At 43.2% G+C, this 17857-nt stretch overlaps 3 protein-coding genes and 1 long non-coding RNA gene across 5 annotated transcripts in view; 3 read left to right on the forward strand and 1 right to left on the reverse strand.

Annotated features, from left to right (window-relative positions):
• Nucleotides 1-1754: 1754 nt before the first annotated feature.
• On the forward strand, nt 1755-3246 carry myf6 (myogenic factor 6). Its single transcript, XM_047575927.1, has 3 exons — nt 1755-2322; nt 2696-2786; nt 2866-3246. The coding sequence occupies exons 1-3, from the start codon at nt 1807-1809 to the stop codon at nt 2973-2975; spliced, it is 717 nt and encodes a 238-aa protein (XP_047431883.1). The 5' UTR covers nt 1755-1806; the 3' UTR covers nt 2976-3246.
• A 4706-nt stretch (nt 3247-7952) lies between these two features.
• Nucleotides 7953-10284, forward strand: myf5 (myogenic factor 5). Its single transcript, XM_047575926.1, has 3 exons — nt 7953-8607; nt 9571-9643; nt 9817-10284. The coding sequence occupies exons 1-3, from the start codon at nt 8155-8157 to the stop codon at nt 10020-10022; spliced, it is 732 nt and encodes a 243-aa protein (XP_047431882.1). The 5' UTR covers nt 7953-8154; the 3' UTR covers nt 10023-10284.
• Nucleotides 10285-13792: 3508 nt separating this feature from the next.
• Nucleotides 13793-16021, forward strand: LOC125000092. The gene is made up of 2 exons (XR_007111266.1): nt 13793-14005; nt 14267-16021. It is a non-coding gene; the product is annotated as an uncharacterized LOC125000092 (long non-coding RNA).
• The window catches only part of lin7a (lin-7 homolog A (C. elegans)), a 38490-nt gene continuing 35316 nt past the window's right edge, over nt 14684-17857 (reverse strand). For both annotated transcript variants that reach the window (XM_047575456.1, XM_047575457.1), the window contains exon 6: nt 14684-16570. In XM_047575456.1, coding sequence (XP_047431412.1) covers nt 16549-16570 — 22 coding nt within the window. In that variant the 3' untranslated portion in view covers nt 14684-16548. The remainder of the gene's footprint in view (nt 16571-17857) is intronic.

Raw genomic sequence — 17857 nt, forward strand, 5'->3', positions numbered from 1 at the left:
GTCACATTGTTTTTTTTTTTGTTTGAGAGGTTCACGGCTTAGATCCAACGCAGGGGCAAAAATCTAGATGAAGTCATCAGAAAATCCAGGTCCCACATGGAGTCACTGTTGATTAGCAGTGAGGAGGTAACACATCAGGATCTTCTCTACAGTGGCACTAATTATCCTCCATATAAACACAAAACTCCTGTCACATATTATAGTATCTGTGATTTACTATGAATATTTCATGCTCTCAGATAATGAAAGGCACGCTTGCGGCTGTGACAAACCTGATTGTGCAACAGCGTGCTGTACTACACCACGCACACAACCCCGAACAGATCCTCTTCCACTCAAGGTCCTTCTAAATTAGATTCATTCACAAACCTGCCCCCCGGTCAGGACGCTGACCGACATCTTTTTTTTTTTTATTTTTTATTTCCCCCCCTTCTTTCTGTGTCAAAAGCTGCTTCCATCCTGTCTCATTACATAACACAAGGTCACGCAGACTTACAAATATAGGAATCCCCCCTCTCTGCCTTTGAAGTCTCCAATTGTGGCCCCATTTTTCAGGTTGAGGCGAAAACGCGGCGGGCGACGTATCACCTCCACCGCCAGCTTTTATCCCCCTTATGAATCTGAAATGAAACGAGCCGCGCTTCTATTTATATCAGCCCTCGCATGTGTTTCTCAAAGCTGTTTTTTTGACTCTGCACATTCCAGTCTATTTATGCTGGGATTTTTTTTTTTTTTTTTTTTTCTCTACAGTTGGCCCGTACAATTCCCACCGGCTAAAACGGCTGCATCTGAATGATATACAAATAAACTCTTAGTGGGTATGACAGTTTCACACGTTAGTGGCAGAATGTTAAACCTGCTCGTTAACCAGCATGATATTTATATTCTTGCACTTTCATACGGATATTAATTAATATTTCGCTTTATTTATGTTAGGTGACTTGTGTTTTATAGTAATTAGCTATTAAGGTTTAGTACTGGTCTGCCAGACTATCTTTCTACATAAATTGTGATGTCATTTATTATGTAATTATTAATTTATGAGATCCCTCCCACATGTTTTTTTAAATTATTTTTTTTATTGGATCTTTATTTAACCAGGAAGTTTCATTGAGACCAATGTAGCAGCCATACAAAGTCAAAAGTGATATAAAATAAGTGCATAATACATAAATGCAACATATAAATAAAAAAAATGTGTGTTTAATGCTCAAAGATGCCCCGTAATTGGCAGCCTCTCACAATGTTAAGAGCGTTAAAAATGCTCCACAGAGAGAAGCCCCGGGGCCCCAGACGTGAATAAACCGAGGCCACAGAATACTCAGTTTTATGAGCTTGAAATATTAATTTGTGAGCAAATAGGTATTTAGCGTTTTGCGCCCTCAAGTTTATTCGTGTTATTGTTTTGGGTGTCACTCCGGGGGGTTTTTGTAGGGAGGACAGAAAGTGTGCTGCAGTGATTTTGGAAGTCTTTATGCTTTTTATTGAGCGTCATTATTTGGCTGTGACATAGAAATATATATATATACAAAGACATGTATTCTGCAAGAGAACAAAACCACTGCACATATGCATCTCTCCGGAAACCTAACTGGACATACAGAAGACCTTAATGTGCATTTATTTCTTATGCAAAGTTAGTAGGCTGCAAAGGGTCCATTGAAAATAAGATGCTTGTTGCAGTGTGGCAGCCAAAGCGTTGGATAGAGTTTCACATTCTATATATAAGCCTGTTGACTTGTGTCCCCTCTGCTCTATTTAAATGCCAGAAGCCCACTGTCCAAACAGAGAGAGGGGCGCAACAATATGATGGACCTTTTTGAGACCAACACTTATCTTTTCGGTGATTTGCGCTATTTGGAGGAAGGGGATCACGGGGCACTTCAGCACTTGGACATAACGGGGGTGTCCCCCCTGTACAACGGCGACGACAGCCCGCTGTCCCCGGGCCAGGATAATGTTCCGTCGGAGACAGGAGGGGAGAGCAGCGGGGAGGAGCACGTCCTTGCGCCCCCGGGCCTGCGGGCGCACTGCGAGGGCCAGTGCCTCATGTGGGCCTGCAAGATCTGCAAGAGAAAGTCCGCGCCCACGGACCGACGCAAGGCCGCCACGCTCAGGGAGCGGAGGCGGCTCAAGAAGATCAACGAGGCCTTCGACGCGCTGAAGAGGAAGACCGTGGCCAATCCCAACCAGCGGCTACCCAAGGTGGAGATTTTACGCAGCGCCATCAGCTACATCGAGAGGCTGCAGGACCTGCTGCAGACGCTCGACGAGCAGGAGAAAACCCGCAACGGATCCGCGTTTAACTCCAAAGAACACAGCGTAAGCTCCGAGCAGAGGAAACTCATTAGTGCCTTGATATTCTTTCAGTGCGCCTTTGGGACTTTCAAATGACTTTCAAATGACATCACGACTCAATATGCGATGTATTATTATGCCCGTGTGGACTATTAATGTATATGTGGTGCCTTTATTTGCATTATAATGTGTTTAGTTTCCACCAATGATGTTTTTATTCCATTCATCAGTGTTTGCTCTTATCAGCATTCCCTTGAATATCTTTTATTTTCTCCTCAAAATAATAATATTCATGTCTCGTTTATCGCGTTTCTAGAGCTACGTTTTACTTGAGTTTGGTGGAAGATAACTTAATTTTAGTTTTAAACATGTAAGGATCCCGTGTGTGTTCCCACAGGTGGCCGGGGACGAGTACCACTGGAAGAAGTCCTCTGAGACATGGACGACGTCTGCTGACCATTCCGCCGGAGCGATGAACCAGAGAGAAGGTTCGAACCTTTAATCGCAGTCGCTAATAAATACTAATAAGAGTCAAGGCACGGCTGACTGAGTCTCCTTTGCTTTCAGGAAGCAGCGAGTCTTCAGGCTCCTCCAGCCTCCTGCGTCTCTCCTCCATCGTCAACAGCATCACCAACGACGAGAAGATCAGCTTCTCTGAGGGCGTCTCAGAAAACTGAGCTGTTGGCGGCAACACGGCATTTCTTTACATAGTGCAAATTTCCGTATTCTGTCTCTAAATTATTTCCACGCTGATCCAAACGTTCTGGCTTCTGTTTTTGTTAACCATTTGTACAGGAAGGAGCAACAAATTTGTACATATTTTATATCGACGAGATGTCTAGATGTATTTATTTTGTGCCTGAAAGCTAAAATCTTCTTTAAGAAAGCAGGGGAATTTATTTAAATATTTGTATATAGCTGACCAACCAAATAAATGACAGTATTATACTTCTGTAGTTGTTTAATTCATTGCTTCATCCCTGCCTGTGCTATAGGTTGCATGAAAACTTCTACTACTACTACTACTACTAGCAGCACCCCCAGCATTCACGGCCATTAGAAGTCCATAAAAACTCCCTGGAATAGCTCGACGTCGGCCTGCGTCTCTTTGTTCCACCTGGCATCCAGCAGGCCTGAGCCCACAAACAGTAATTCGAGTCCCCTCCGAACACAGCGTGCCTCTGCCCTGCTCTCCTATCACATGTTGGGGACATGGAAACTTGGGCTGCAGGCAAAGAGAGCAAAGCCCAGCTGGATAATGAAGCTATATCTGAGCCATTAGGTCTTAATTCATCATCGCGTGGCAAAGTGCTTGCATGCGAGCTATTAAAACGTGCGGCACGACGCTAATGGCATCAAAAAAAAAAGAAAAAAAAAAAGAAAGCAAAGCTGGAAAACTACGGAAGTAGGTTAGTGCCACAGAGAATAATGTATTTTAGTTTTGACTGTTTTTTTCCCCTAATTTTCATATTTGAAAGTGGTACATGTCAAAATGTATGACAAAAAAATCTAAATTCAATGGCACTAATTATTTTCCATAGAAACTAAAGTGCATGGGTTAGCTTTAGCAATGGTGGAAAGTAAAATCATTTAAAAAAATAAATAAAATCTGTGGTACAAATTCTCTTCCGTAGAAACTAAAGTGCACGAGTTAGCTTTAACTACTGTGGAACGTGAAGTTTTTTTAATTTTTTTATAAAATCTGTGGCACTAATTCTCTTCTATTGTAAACAAAGGTGCATAGGTTAGCTTTAGCAATGGTGGAAAGTGAAGTCTTATCATTATTATTATTATTATTATAATTTAAGAAAATCTGTGGCACTAATTCTCTTCCAAAGAAAACAAAAGTGCATAAGTTAGCTTTAGCAGTGGTGGAAGGTGAGGTCTTTTTTTTTTTTTTAAATGTAAAATCTGTGGCACTAATTCTCTTCCACAGAAACAAAAGTTAGCTTTAGCAATGTTGGAAAGTGAAGTCATTTTTTATTTATATATTTTTTAAATATAATCTGTGGCACTAATTCTCTTCCATAGAATCAAAAGTGGATGCGTTAGCTTTAGCAATGGTGAAAAATTAAGTTATTTTGTTATTTATGTTTTTTTTTTAAAAATAAAAAATCTGTGGCACTAATTCTCTTCCATAGGAAACTAAAGTGCATACATTAGCTTTAGCAAGGGTAGAAAGTGAAATGTATCTACCTATACTGTACCTGGGGGAAAAAAAAACTGAAGTGTTTTAAATAAACCACTTTGACCTTCTTTCAGATAATTAATTAGAAACATCACAGCTAGGTTTTAAGGTCAGAGAGGTCACTTGAGTTGCAGGCATTAGTGCAAAAGCCCAGAGGAATAATGAACCTATCTGAGCCTTTGGCTCTTAATTCGTCATCGCATTCATACGAGCTATTAAAATGTGTGACACGATGCTAATGGCATGGAAAGCCGCCTGGTCTTGTGGGTCGTGTATCAACACAAGAGTTTTGGTGTTTGTTGATGATGTCGGGGGTGTGCTGACCTTAAAGTGTCACGCATGCACATTAGAAGTTAAAAGAGCCTTTTTAGTGGCACTATTTGTCTTCCGTAGAATTGTAAAAAATAAAACTGCATGAATCTAACCTCAGCAACGGTGGAAAGAAAATACATTTGCAAGTACAATACAAGCACTATATACACTTTTTCTAAAAATTTTACAACCAGAAACACAGTTTTAGACGGAGCCAAGCCTGAAGGTCACCTCCCGTTTGGCGTTTTAAGCAAGAAGTGTGTTGAGTGACTGCTTAAAGATGCCAAGATGCTCTGCGACAGCTGTGAAACCTTTAAGGTTTTATTTTATAGGTATTTAATGCCCGTTCTGCCTCTTATTCACAGTATATACATCACTTATGGGCGTCCATTTTTTTTTTATTTATTAAGAGAGCATGATTGCAGAGGAAAAATATTTGGCAATTTGAAAAAAAAGTCACCTAATCTGCCTCCATCTACTCCACCATCCATTTTACTGCAGATGATTAAATTACACCGGTAGTGTATATAATAACACAGCTCGTCCTTGACTAAGTGCAACATTAAAATGATGCTTATTTAAAAACTTTTCTGACTCTTATGAGTGAAACCGTGTCCCTATTTCGCTGCGGGGTCATTATTTTGGACGACATCAAACAATACTTTAATTTCAATAAAGATATGAAAGCAAAGCGGAATTAGAAGCTGAAAAACTCTTTTCAACAGAAATATCTTGTAGCGAAAATCCTTTTTTTTTTTTTTTTTTTTTTTTTGCAGAAACCAGACGGACACCCGATAGCTCCCGACCGTAATGTGATTTTAATGGGCTCCCGCTCACTCACTCACTCTGATAGCGGCGTTACTTCATTTGCAGCTCTTTTGTGCGATTGCCAGCGCAATGGCGGTTACCTTGGAGACACTTTGTCCTAGAAAATGAACTGTTTGCATCAGTGTGGCTACCTGAACATGTCTAGGAACCCGTTGTTGGCACATAAACCTGCATTTGGTTCTACTGTAGCATTTTATGCCAAATAAAACAACAACTCATCGTCTCATTCGCTGTGTCAAAGGCCTCGAGCTCCAACTCCCCACAGAGAAGCAGGCCCCTCTCTCCGAGCCCCCCGACTCCTTTCTCCTCTCTCCTTGACTTTACAGGGATTTCGGTGTCACTGATGACACCATATAATTCTCATTTGGCTGTGAAGGCAGTGTTTTAAGAGTCGAAGCTGATGAAAGGCGAGCTGCCGTAGGAAGGGGGATAAGCCCGGAGGCTGAGCGCCCTGATTTATCCAGACTTTCCTCGAATATCCTGGCTAGGAAAAAGGGATTCGGGTCCCGCAGCGCTGGCGGTGCACCTCTTTCTGCTCGCTGCCAAACAAATGGTGTTGCCACTCAAATTTTTATTTCATTTATTTATTTTTTTCTTGCACTCTTTATATTTGGTTCAGCGGCAGCTATTTCCCCAGAAATAAAGTTCACTCTTGAAACGTGCAGAGAAGAATCTGAAAACTTTCAGTTGAAATATCCCAAAAAAAAAACTACTTAAGTAATTTGGCCAAAAGGAGAAGACGGAACTTGACAGAAACGCATGAGATAAATTGCCCCTTTGTCTGGGTCTGGCTGGTGCTTGCGCCAAACAAGCAGCGCATTAAGTCAAAACATGATGGCCGTTAAGAAGAAATAATGTTTTCAGACGTGAGGGGTGGACATAAAAGATCACCTCCTGCCCTTCACTTAGCTCTGCCTTTGACCCCTGAGAACAACAAGAAAGCAAACTCGGATTGTTCCCAAGAGACCAGCCACCGCACCAACACACGCACTCACACACACAAACTCCCATTTAATCGCAATTGCGCCACGTGCTGCGCCAATCGGAGCCCGGCTCTATTAGCTCTCGGCCCTCCGTGCCAGGTTTTCTCATCTCGCTCGCTGTTTCTCGGCCTCTTTGATCCTCGCAGGAACCGCAGCGGACGCAGACGCAGACGCGGACGCGGACGCAGACGCAGCCGCGAGCGCGGCGGAGTCGCCGATGTCTTCTTCAGCTGTGCGCAATCCAAACTCCGCCGGGCAATTCAGGGGGCAGCGGGTACTGGTGTTTTCTTAGGTGTGCGCGGTTCCCAGAGAGGCGGGGGCCAAACGCTCTGACACATTGTGAGAAATATCCGCATTGTATCCTTGCGAGCTGTCACCAACATAATTACGCAAGAGTGCCCCCTTTTTTTTTCCCCTCCCCAGACGAGTCAGCTTCATTAAAGCCATTTTTGAAACTGTCCCCATCTTTATTTTATAGAATAAAAGCTTCTGAAAACTTTGTTTTAATAGGAAATTATTTGAAAAAAGTCTACATTTCTAACCATATTTCCCCGTCTCCTAAAATAAAGGAGCAAATCAAATGTCTCTGCTATGAGTGAACGCTGGATTCCTCGCCGCTTAAAGCCCCTTAGTCACCCACTTGAATAAAAACTCTGCACCATCACGGCCATCTGTTGCGTGCTTGAGTGAAGTGCCCGACTCAATAAATTTTAATGGTTAAAATTTGGTGCGTGGAGGCAAGATGGTGGTGGTGTCAATGGCGTAATTGCTGTTTTGATGAGCCTCCGCAAACAGGGGATCGCCTCCTTCGCGGCACCTTCCATGATGAGCCCGGGGGTGTTTTAGAGGGAGGGTGGTGTGTGTGTGTGTGTGTGTGTGTGTGGGAGGGGTGGGTGGGGGGGGGACGCTTGTCGCTGTAATGTGAATTCAGCCGGCTTGAAATGTTACACCTTCCCTTGCAGCTGGGCTGCATCTGCAACGCTGCTGTCTGCACCGTAAAAATTGGCCCGCATACTCCTACGAGCGCTCCCTCTCCCTTCCACCTCGCGGTCTGACCGAACGCCGCGCGCTCCCCGATATTTACGTCTCCATAGCTCAGTGTCACCCCGGTTTCGGAGCTCTGACGCTTGATAAATCAAGCGGAAGGTAGCCGCGGCTGTTTTGGAAACACTCGCGTTTACAGAACTCCTGAAACGTTCCCAAACGCCGCGGCCTTGCGGGAGAGAAGGGCCCCGGAGAAGGCGGTGATGAGAAAACACCAGTGAGTGCAGATGTGGGAAACTCTGCAGGGTACTGGGGGGTGAGAGGCAGCGCGTTGGGATGGGGCAGGGAGGGAACTGAGTTGACTCCAGCCTGCCTTCTGGCTGGGCCAATGGGCCATGGTAATTAGATCTGGCCAATGTGGGCCCTGGGCTTTGGCCTGGGGGCATAAAAGGGGGGCCTGGGGCAACAGACCCCTCATATCACTCAGAGGTCTCCTCTCTCTCACCCAACTCCTCCACCCTTATCCGTCCTCCGCGCCCAAGCCTCTCTCCTCAGCAAGCCATGGACGTCTTCTCGCCATCGCAGCTCTACTACGACCGGGCGTGCTCCTCGTCCCCGGACAGCCTGGAGTTCGGCCCCGGCATGGAGCTGGCCGGCTCCGAGGAGGACGAGCACGTCCGGGTCCCCGGGGCCCCCCACCAGCCGGGGCACTGCCTCCAGTGGGCCTGCAAGGCCTGCAAGCGCAAGTCCAGCTTCGTGGACCGGCGGCGGGCGGCCACCATGCGCGAGCGCCGGCGGCTGAAGAAGGTCAACCACGCGTTCGAGGCCCTGCGCCGCTGCACCTCGGCCAACCCCAGCCAGCGCCTGCCCAAGGTGGAGATCCTGCGCAACGCCATCCACTACATCGAGAGCCTGCAGGACCTCCTGCGGGAGCAGGTGGAGAGCTTTTACGGCCTGCCCGGGGAGAGCAGCTCCGAGCCCGGGAGCCCTCTGTCCAGCTGCTCTGACGGCATGGTAAGAGCACACGTCTCAGAGTCTTCACGCAAAAACACTTGCGGCTCGCAGGCTCCGGCTTGGGCCGTTGTAGAACAGACACCTGAAAAAGGGGGGCCTCCGTTGTCGATGACCAGAACTTAAACCTGACAACTTCTGCCACTTCTCATTACCTCGCAGACGATTCAGTTTCCAGCCAGAACTTGGATTTTCCAATTTAGAAACCTATTAAGCTTATTTTGCCCCAAGACCTCAATTACCATGCTTCTCCATGCATGTCACACTCTCCCACAATTCCTTAACGCAAACACCAACTCCGTAGTCTTACGAGAATCTCCCTCGTCTGTTTGCGCCGCATGTTATTACAGGTCAACACGAGCGACTTGATCCGTCTGAATTTGACGAGCTATCAGATAATACGGAACAACTTTTTTTTTTTGACGCTGGATGGACTAATGGCTTTCCCACCACCGGACACTTTATAGCCCCTAATAAACCAAAAACTAAATCCACCTCACTGAAGCCTGGCAGGAAAAACCGGGGCGCTTTTCTGCATTCCATCCTGACTGCATGTTCCGCGCCGCTGCCAGGATTTTCTGCAGATTTACTAGGAGAAAGTGTCATCTTGCACAAACTGGTGTTGCTTCCACTGATACAATCGATTCGCCACACTCAGGGCCCGGGGGGCAGGGGAGGGGAGGGGAGGGGAGGGCAGGGGTGAGGGCAGGGGAGGGGAGCGCACGCAGCCACTTCGGCTTTAAGGTGGACGTGAAATAAAGAAGCCAATAACTTTGGAATTCGGGATTTACTGGCCTGCCCGGAACATCACGAAGGGCACTGGTTGCTTTTTTTTTTTTTTTTTTTTTGTGCTTTATCTTCCCGTCCAATTCTCTCCCGACACCGGCGCCTGTGTGTGTTTGCTGACGTTTTATGTGATATTGCAAGAATTCAAGGGTAAATTTGATTTCTCGTTTCCCTTTTCAGGCCGACAGCAATAGTCCAGTGTGGCAACAGCTGAATGCCAACTACAGCAACAGCTATTCGTACGCAAAGAACGGTGAGACCTTTTGACATCCTTGCCTCCTTAGTGCTTTAAAAACTAGTAACTGACTGGTTAATTATCACGAGTGCTGCATTGTCCCCCTACTTTTTATTATCAGATATGAAGCGTGATATTATCCCAAATCTTGACTTGACTGAGCGTCTCTTCTCCATCTTCTTCTTCTTCAGAGTGTTTGAGCGACAAAGCGGCCGGAGCCTCCAGTCTGGAGTGCCTCTCGAGCATCGTGGACCGCCTGTCCTCCGTGGAGTCCAGCTGCGGCCCCGCCGCCGCCCTGAGAGACATGTCCACCACCTTCTCCCCCGGCAGCTCCTCCGACTCGCAGCCCTGCACGCCGGAGAGCCCCGGAGCCCGGCCCGTCTACCACGTCCTGTGAGGAGAGAAGGGGGGAACCCGGATGCACGTCGCCACGGCCACGGCTGAGAACTAGCGGGGCGAAGAATCCGGGGACCTCTGATGCTGTAAATGAGACTGTAAATATGTAATGTAAATGCCCATCTATTCTATTCTATTCTATACCTGCTATTGTAACCAGACATATTTAAGTACGGCAGTTAACGCATTATTCAAACATGAAGCGGTATTTAAGCAATGTTGTAACTTGTGACCATTAAATCTTTGGCTGTTTTGTACAAAAAGTTTTTCTCCATTTTTTTTTGTGGTGAGGAAAACACCATTTACAACACTTTTTTAAAACGACTAAATTCACATTGATTTGCGTAAAATTGGAGGTTATTCGTCAGATGCTAACAAGGCGCGTTAGAAGCCGACGGAGGTCGGCCGACGCCATTCGTCACTTCACTCGTGAAGCTCGTTGCACGTGAGCCTGAAATCTATTTTCCCTGCATCGTAGAAAGAATCCAGATAAAACTGCATTTGAAGTCCTGTGGATTTTTTTTTTTTTTTTTTTTTTTTTGAGGAGGGGGTGAACCTGTTTGCTCTTTCCTACCAAATGTGACTCGTCATTAACGCCTTTGATTACACCATTAACACCAGAGTTGGGAACAAATGGCCTCTAATTGGACTTAATGTGAGACCGAGGAAGGAAAAGGGGGGGGGCTGTGTCGTAGTGACTTTGATGAAGCTGTAAGGACGTGGACTTTAATGATCTACAAGGCTCGGTCACAGCAGCTCAGCGGCATGTTAACAAAAAAAAAGAAAAAAGAAAAGAAACACTCATGAAAACCACCAGTAAAAACAAAAACGTATAAGATAAATAAATAAAATAGTATTTGCACATGTGCAAATCTACAAGAAATATAAGTAAATGAAACTTTTTTGGTTTAGCTGGTTGGACACTGATAAAACATAATAACTTATCTGAAATCACAGTTTAAAAATCCTCGATTGCTTGAATGCTCAAACCTTACATTAGTAAAACGTAAAACATAATTTTTCAAAAATTGCTTCTGTCTGTTTCTTTTTTTAATGTTGTATTAGGAGATTGTTGTTGCAGATTAATTAACATGCATGTAGCGTGGCTTCATTTGCATTTTAAATCATAAGTTTTTAAAGTGCTGCAATTAAAAGTCAAATGTTTCCCTCCTACATATTAAATATAGCATAAAAGTATGAAAAAACAAAACAAAAGAACAAAAAAACAAAACAAAAGTTGCTCTGCAGGAGTCGTTTAAGTGTAAGTGTCTCTAAAGTGTGCATCAAACCACAAAGATTAACTCCCAGCAGCTTCATCTGGAAGCTGCTGGGACGACATTAAAACGCTGTTTATATGTAAATGAGTCTGACAGAAGGAATCGGGTTTGAATAGTGGTTCCTTTTAAAAACAACTCTAGAGTTGAACGTTTTTATATTCACGTTTTTATCCAAACTGGTGTAAAACCAAATAAATGTCAGATAAATAGAGCGCGGCGACAAATGAAACGATTGTTCCTGAAGTGCACTTTAGCGTGAAACAGCATAAAGACGAGAAACATGAGTGCAGGTCGCTCTGATGAGGGAGGAAGACGATGGAGTGTGGCAAAAAAAAATAAAAGCACTTAATTAAGAAAATACTCAATGCATAAAAAAATGATGTAGCTGATGCATGAATTTGACCTTTTGCTGCTGTTGTTGATGAAAGGAGTTTTATTTATATCATTTATAACATATCTGAATGCCTGTGGATTAAAATAAAGAGCTAAACATATTATTTTCTTTGTATTTAAGTGTATAATCAGACTAAATGTGGCTCCTCCTACTATTGCACCACATTTTTAAAGCAATTTCACTTGGAATAATTTACCACTGGAGCCTAGTGTTAGTGGATTATTCCTATTTCAAACACAATGCATGTGAGTAGTAGACATTTATCACTGCTTTGTATCTAATACATTGTTTTCTGTCACCTCCATAACCATGTGCTACACGTTTGAACTCTTTGATTCATGCGTTACACCAGATGTAAACATATTATTGAGTCCATGTAAAGGATGTTGGTGTTCAGCAGTGAAATGCATTCAGGGATAAAGTGCTAACATTGTAATTATAATCTCTGATCTGAATCCATTTCCACATTCTTGACAGTCATCGTTGCAGTACCCAGCACGACCACAGGAAGGCGGCGTTTCTCACGTCTCCTCTGATGAGTTTGTATTTTATTGATGAGCTTTAAAGAGCAGGTTTACACCCTGGGGTTGTGTTCATAGCCTCCATATCATCATCGTCATCGCCGTAATGTTGTGTGAATGTTGAGCGAACACCATCTCTTGCATTTTTTCCCCCTGCATTTTATTGGACCTTACATCGAATGTTTAAAGTGGAGAGTCTTCGGAGAGTCGAATCTGCCCTCAGGCACAATCTGACAATCTGGGATGGTGCTGTCGAAGCGAAGAGCTGCAAAGACGAAAAACGAGGGAGGATTATGTAGGTGTACACTTCTGAACTGTTGGCAGCGCTGAAGTTTGGAACAGTTTTTGAGCTTGTTTGACGAATCAACAAGCAGATATTTCTGTGATTGTGCAGCTTTAGGTTTTAGATAGAGAATTACGGCCTAGAGAGATTAGAGAGCTTTTTTTTTTTTCTTGCCTCTTACTCTTCTTCTATTTACTTAGCCAGATATGAGAGAGGACAGAGAATGGGAGCCGAATGTCAGTGCTCTGAGCATATTCTGTATTCATTTCTCGCAGAAAAGGACCATGTTTTTATATTGTTGTATGAAATATTATCATTTTGTAGACCAATATCTCCTCTACAAAACCTTTTAAAGTCTCAAAACACAGTGTGAATGTTTAATTATTAATCTTTTATCTTTCTAATTCAAATGCAGGACTCGTGGTATTTATCATAGTGATGTACGGTTCTTTTTAAAGTTGTTTTAAAGTTATTTCTATTTTTCCACTTTCTTCTGAGAGGGATTCTTGTTTTTGTAGGCAACACATCATGCAGCTTGGGGAATATTTTAGTAAGTCATTACCTTGCAGTGAAAGCTTTGATTTGTTAGTGTATGCCACAGAAACTTTGGTCATAAAAGAAATTAAATACTGTAGTGAATTTAAAAAGAAGAAAAAAATACGCATCCATCCTGTCAAGTGAACAAAAGGCAGGGAAGCAAAATCACTTTGAAGAACTTAAGACGTTGCAGGGAAGACAAAGTACACAAAACACAACTCCAGAAACAGGTAACTACACTACACTTATCGTTGACGCGCGGTTAATGACGTCACTCCTGCGCGTCATTACGTGTCAGACTGCCGCGGCTCCCCCGGTTATCCCATTATAATTTACAAAATACTAGAACGTGATGATTTTGAAAACAAATATGTGTGATGTTCACGAAATACAAAATAAAATATTTTTTAGTTTGTTTTAAAAGTTTTTCAAATTCATACTCATGAAATGAGTGTCTCAGTAACGGCCATCCGATGCTCACTCAACCGGTAGTGGATATCCCATCATGCATCGCGCCTCTAGCGGCGCAGCCGTTAATTGCTGTTAGTGGCTATTAGTTTGACACATTTTGAAGTTTCGTCGCGAAAATATGAAACTGTTTTTCAAAAAATACTTAATTTTATTTTTTATTCGTTTGCAAAAGCATCACGTTTTATTAATGTGTAAATTATAATGGGATAACCGCGGCAGTCTGACACGTAATGATGCGACAGCAGTGACGTCATTAACTGCGCGTCAAAGATGATACCTGTAGTGTCTGAAAGCTGTTGTGAACGATTTCAGACGGTCACTTCTTTTTTCATGAGAAATTTAGAGTCCCCTATAAGACATACGCTACTACAAAATGGCGTAACCCCTATATAGGTCCCTGTATAGGGGCCAGGGGGCGATTTTGGACACAGGCAGAGTGTAGCTGATGGACTAACGAGAGACAAGTGCGACCAATGAGGGGAGGAGCACAGGGCAAGACAGGTGAGTGGAATCACAGTAACAAAACGATGACACAATTAAAAAAGAGCCTCCAAAAAACCAAACAAGGTTACACAAAATATTCAAAAATTCCAAATTTGTCCAGCTAGCCTTAACTACATCTGCAATCACATATTGAATGTAGCTTGTGTCAAAGTTCTTTCACGAGTATAAAGGAACCAGAACTGCACTTTTTGTCAATGTATGCAAAACCTGACGAGGTGTTACATTGAGGCCCTCTTTGCTCCTGATTAACACCTATAGGCCCTCGTGAGACATTCGTCACCTGCACATTTGAGCGTCATCACTTCAGGCTTGTGGCCGACTGCTGCAGATATTCGGTGGAGAGAAGCACTAACAGAGATTTTATTGCGCCGTGTACGACAAGCTTCGACTACTGCTACTTACTCTACTTCGGGTTAGAAGTTTCCATTTACAGGGCTCTCTTTATTAGTTTCAGTGTCTGCTCTTTGTATTGCACTAACAAAAGGTGAACGACTTTGTGTTGGAGGGCTCAGGAAAGAGAAAGAAAACCTGTGCAAGGCTTTCAGTACACAAGGTTTAATCACTACACCTTCATGGACTGGATCCAAAGCCAGTTGTGTATACTGTCAGTGGTTCACTAATACCATTAAACACATAGAACATAGCGTGGGACACAACAGACGAGTCAACAAACCGTTCACTGTACACAAGCACATAGATTTATTTATACAAATATAGTATGTATAACAATTGCATATCAACAGTTTCTTGTCTTTTTTTTTTCTCTTTTTAAACCTTTACTGTAAGTACGGGACCATCAGCTTCAAAAAATGCAAGTCAATTAAGAAAGAGTACCTGTGATTTAAAGATAGAAAAAGGGGGGTAGCGAGATGTGTGTGAGTGGATGTCATTTCAAATCTGACAAATAAGACCTCACTGCTAACGGGTTATTTGGGCGCATAATCTGGATAGAGGAGGCTTTAGCTCTGCTGTTAGATGTATTGTGATACCAGATAAGGTTGCAAATTAAATAAATATGTGTCGATTTTAAAGAAAAAAATAATCAGTTGTTAACACATAGTGTGTACTTGAGAGGGTAAAACACCTTCTGGCATTCGGATTTTTAACTAGTTTGGGAGAAATCCAAAAAGAAAAGCAGTGAAGACGAGGTAAAGCCTGCAAAAGTCAGAAAATGGAAAACAAACAGTCAACATGAAACACAATCAATGAGGTGAGGAGCAGAAAACAAGAAGAAGAAGAAGGAGTGCTTAGCACCAAAGATGGAGGGAAAAAAAAGCAAACACAGACTGGCAGATTACCACTTTAACTCAGATAGTTCAGGTACTCGGATGAAGACAGATTTTTCTTACAGATACGGAAGGGAAAGGAAGGCCAAACATTCCACGCAGTCTCTCACAATGATTGTCAAAATGAAGGAGACGTTTCCACACGAGCTAGAATCACCATCTGTTGTATAATAATAATAATAATAATATATTTTTTTTCAATTTAACAGTAATCTTCTACATAATATTTAAAAGGAACGATAGAACTTTATGTTAAATCTCTCATCTCGTAAACTATAAAATAGCCGGGAAAATAAATCCATTCAGTTCTACTCAAATGGAAACTGACGACATTCTGTTAATCTGTCGGAAAACAGGACGCAGTTAACATTTCAGAGAGGATTGATCTGTGTAAGATACACTGTATATCTATATCTATATATACCATCTAGGTAAATTTCACTTGGGAGTAGCTTATAAAGTCTTTTATTGATCGCCGTTATTGCACGTTAATTGTTGATGCCGCCTGTAAATCGATAATCTCTTCAAATGGCACAGAGATTTGGAGTCAGAAGCTGCCTCGCAGTGCATAAGACCCAGGTTTTTACTCTACAGCGGCTTATATTCGCACATAAACTCCCGCGTTTGTGAATTTCAGTGGCACGATGTAAAAACCGAAGAGTGTGTGTGTTTGTGTGTGTTATTGCTAAACCTACAAGATACAAAAACTTTTTTTTTTTTCTTGCTACAATATAGAAGGTAAAAAAGAGTTTATCCAAAAACGGGACAAGTCTGACACGCGCGCACACGTCAAAAGAGAAAGAAATCAATGGTCATTCGTACAGAGACACAAGCACCAGTTGAAGAATCGATAAGAAACACCACTGTACAAATGATGGCGGAAAATGGCAAAGGTTCCACTGCGTGACGGATGTAAGCAATCGAGATGGATAAACGGGACAACGACCACGAGGAAAGAAAGGGCGCCTCCGTAGAAGAGAGGACCACTGGAGAGGAGAACTTAGAAAAGAGAATACAAAGTCAAACTGGAACGACTGCCGCTGTTGGCCTCCCTCACACTTGTTTTATCGAAGCACCGATTTCAGGACAAACGCTCTCGTCGTTTTTGCTCAGTAAGCCGTGGTACACTGGAAGGGAGTGAGTAAAAGAGTCTTCTGCTTGTTGGTTTCCTCCGCGATGGGAGGGATTCCTTTGGGATCTTCAACTCGACGCCAAAAGCGGACGGTCTTTGGGATCCGCCTGTTCCGCCCTCCGTCACTTCTTCTTTTGGAAAAACCTGCAAGTCGTAGGGGGATGAAAGAGAAACAAGCTGAGAGCGATGCCTTCGAAACTTGGCTGCACGGTTTGATTCTTGCGCTAGCTTCAAATCCTTGAGAACAAATTGCTTCCTGGTGCCATCAAATGTGGTGTTTGTCCACCTAGAGACAAACACCACAGACCTAGAGTCCATATAAAGGTCCTCGTCTTTGGTATTCACAACCTTATAAGGGTAAATTTTCAGTACAGTTCGAGTTTAAAACCTGTGACGTGTTTGACAAATCCACAAATGGCAAAGGAGGAAATTAATATGTTGTAATTTATGCTGCCTTGCCGCATGTTAGCCCTAAAGTTGTGAGAATGCTAGGCAAAAAGTCACCAAGGCTAACTGTTTAGCAAGCTAATGACTGGGCAACAAAAGGTAGGAATGTAAAGCAATAATAAAAGGATGAGGAATAGCAACAACAACTTCAGCATTTTTGAAAACGCATCACAACTTGTGAACTTTGACCTCACAGAAAAATTTCCACTTCGGAGTCCGATAATACCCCAAGAGGGAGTTGTTCATAGTCTTACTTTGCAGACTTATGTCCCGATCTGTATTGCAAGATCATGAACCAAAACCACATCCCTGTTGGGTCAAAAGATCTTCTTCTGTTTTAATAATGGTTGGTAAGCAAAAAAATAAGGAAAATTACTTCTAAAGACTAAACTTTGCTGTGTAGAAGAACGGTACTTGGACAAATGACAGAAAATTGTAAACTGCGGATGTTTGGTGTAAACAGTAGCAAGATCTTGCTTTTGAGCAAACACTCAATAGGACTGAGCCACGACAAATCCACCTCTGCCTACCCTGCAAGTCAACATGCCACTTGTGTAAAAGGTGTATTGATCAATGCCTCAACTAAATCTCCCTCTGACTAGTTGGATAACATGTTTTTATTTTTGTGTTGAACTCAGAGAGGAAGAAATAGACAGTGGGGCACAGAAAGAGAGGTGAATACCAGGCAAACCAGTGGCTTATGTTGCACTCTCATCTGCTTGTGCGTGTCACTTGGTCGGCAGCCTCTTGGCCGCCGAAGCAAATCTCTGCGGTCAGCATGCCGGCATTGATAAAACATGATCCCTGCTCAGCTCCCTGTCTGTAGCTCCACCGCAACCAACTGTTACAAGCTCCCAAATACCTTCCCAAGCTGCGCCGTGCCAAGTGCAAGACAAGAGATATGCTTGGGGATTTAGCATCAATGCCAAAGAGATTTTGGACAAATACCGGCCTCCAACACGTCAGGGGAACACTTAAATAATC

The sequence above is a fragment of the Mugil cephalus genome, chromosome 22 (genome assembly GCF_022458985.1).
Source record: "Mugil cephalus isolate CIBA_MC_2020 chromosome 22, CIBA_Mcephalus_1.1, whole genome shotgun sequence".
NCBI classification, from domain to species: domain Eukaryota; kingdom Metazoa; phylum Chordata; class Actinopteri; order Mugiliformes; family Mugilidae; genus Mugil; species Mugil cephalus.

Coding starts and splice junctions, on each gene's coding strand:
- myf6 (XM_047575927.1), top strand. CDS start 1,807: ATGATGGACCTTTTTGAGACCAACACTTATCTTTTCGGTGATTTGCGC. Junction 2,323..2,695: donor TTAACTCCAAAGAACACAGC/GTAAGCTCCGAG, acceptor GTGTTCCCACAG/GTGGCCGGGGACGAGTACCA. Junction 2,787..2,865: donor AGCGATGAACCAGAGAGAAG/GTTCGAACCTTT, acceptor CTTTGCTTTCAG/GAAGCAGCGAGTCTTCAGGC.
- myf5 (XM_047575926.1), top strand. CDS start 8,155: ATGGACGTCTTCTCGCCATCGCAGCTCTACTACGACCGGGCGTGCTCC. Junction 8,608..9,570: donor CCAGCTGCTCTGACGGCATG/GTAAGAGCACAC, acceptor TTCCCTTTTCAG/GCCGACAGCAATAGTCCAGT. Junction 9,644..9,816: donor CTATTCGTACGCAAAGAACG/GTGAGACCTTTT, acceptor CTTCTTCTTCAG/AGTGTTTGAGCGACAAAGCG.